This window comes from Cyprinodon variegatus, unplaced genomic scaffold (genome assembly GCF_000732505.1).
Source record: "Cyprinodon variegatus isolate N-32 unplaced genomic scaffold, C_variegatus-1.0 Scaffold544, whole genome shotgun sequence".
NCBI classification, from domain to species: domain Eukaryota; kingdom Metazoa; phylum Chordata; class Actinopteri; order Cyprinodontiformes; family Cyprinodontidae; genus Cyprinodon; species Cyprinodon variegatus.
In genome coordinates this window covers 444656-446402 of record NW_015150997.1, presented here as the reverse complement: position 1 = coordinate 446402, position 1747 = coordinate 444656, and the positions used below count along the sequence as shown (strand labels likewise).

Below are 1747 nucleotides of genomic sequence, written 5' to 3'. Positions count from 1 at the left end.
ATGTTGGAGATCGGCCTGTTTTCCAGTGTAGTCCTGTTTCTCTGACTGGCTGGATGTGCTCTCTTCAAAACTGCTAGTGGGCCAAATGTGTTCATTTTCTTTAACGGTACATTTCATTCCCAAACATGCAGACACATCTCATCTGAACGCTGAAATGTGTGAATCGAGTAATAAATAAAATCAAAAGACTGACTGAGAAATGTACCAGTCAGCAGAACTAGCCCCAATTACCGACTGGTCCATCAGAAAATAATTTCGCTCACACTGTCCACAGACTTCTGTTTAAATGCTGATACTGAATGAAGGAGAGTCAAGGTCAGCTACTCACCACACTCTTTATGATCTCATCCTTGCCGTCGTGCTTCTGCACCTTGAGCAGGTGATAGCTGAAGTCCAGGATGTCAAATCGTCTCTGTTGTCCCAGTAGGGCGATAATCATGCAGCCCGCCCAATGGAGACCATCTCCAAAGCACTGCCTGGAGGAAGGAAGGAAAATTACTCAGCTGGTCTGTTGGTTGAGCAGAGAGGAGAGCCGATTCTCCACTTACTCCACAGTGAACTCATGGGCTCCCACAGGGATGCAGTAAACAAACTGCATGGCGCTCCAGAGGCGGTGAAACTCAACACATTCGTCCACGTGCATCACACCATTACTGGGCAGCGGGCCACGCCAGATGGGGTCGTCCAAGAAGCCACGCACACGTGTGAGGATGACCTCAAACATGGACAAGCCGCAGCACAGCCTCTCTTTGGTCAGGAGGTCTCCCTCACGTGCAATGGCTATTTGCTAAAAGAAAAAGAGCAATAATCCTCCTGTCATGTCACTGACAATGGTGAGATGATGTCCATTCTGGAAAGAAGGTTTTCCCTCATGAAATGTTCACGCTGGTGTTACCTGAGGTGTTCCGAGGCGCTCGATGAGAGGAACCATGTGCAGCGGCGTGTATTTCGCCTCCAAGCGCTTCATCTTGGCATCCAGGCGTTCCCCTTCTACACAGCAAGCAAAACACAGAGAAAAGGCATTTATCACTACTGAATGGAGGCGTGTAGGAACATTTAGAAACAAATCTGCTTTTATTTATTCATTTTTTCTGTAAATCATCTGTAGTAAAAGACTTTTAATACTGTAACCCCTGGAATAAAAAAAAAAAACTGGGGAGTAAAAGAAAAGTGGATGTTTTGAAAGAAATTCCAGAATGTTCTCATAAAGGCAGTATGCTTTTAGAAATATTAGACCGACAGGCTCGGGAACTTGGTTTTTCTTTCTTAACATAGGCTTCCTTTACTCCCCTCTCAAACCACCTATTTTCTTTCTCTTCTTCCTAAGAAAATAGGTGGTTTGAGAGGGGCGTAAAGGAAGCAATCTATGTTAAGAAAGAAAAGCCAACCTTAAACAGAGCAGGTGGACTCAACTTTCAGCTTTCAAAAACCTACAATGGTAAATGGTATGTACTTATATTGCGCCTTTATTCAAGAGCAATAGAGATAACCCCTCCCCGCTATCATCGCAGGAGGACCTCGCCTATCTAGCCAGGCCAATAATTCCCTTTAACGACCCTTTCAGAGACATAGACAGGTATGGGGCGTTGCAGGCTAACAAAAGAAGCCAAACAACCCCCATTCCATTTCTATTTGCTAGGGGTGGAACGGTTCACAAAATCCACGGTTCGATACACGGTTTCGTGGTCATGGTTTTCGGTTCCATTCTGTATATGTTGATTGTTAGCCTGACATGTTGGTCGTGTTA

The 1747-nt window shown here is 45.1% G+C and overlaps 1 protein-coding gene across 1 annotated transcript in view; it reads right to left on the bottom strand.

Annotated features, from left to right (window-relative positions):
- The window catches only part of cyfip1 (cytoplasmic FMR1 interacting protein 1), a 44922-nt gene that overhangs the window by 2510 nt on the left and 40665 nt on the right, over positions 1 to 1747 (bottom strand). Inside the window, exons 28-30 of the mRNA XM_015391493.1 lie at positions 896 to 990; positions 549 to 787; positions 329 to 476 (exon numbers count right to left, since the gene is read on the bottom strand). Of these exons, the coding sequence (XP_015246979.1) occupies positions 329 to 476; positions 549 to 787; positions 896 to 990 (482 nt within the window). The remainder of the gene's footprint in view (positions 1 to 328; positions 477 to 548; positions 788 to 895; positions 991 to 1747) is intronic.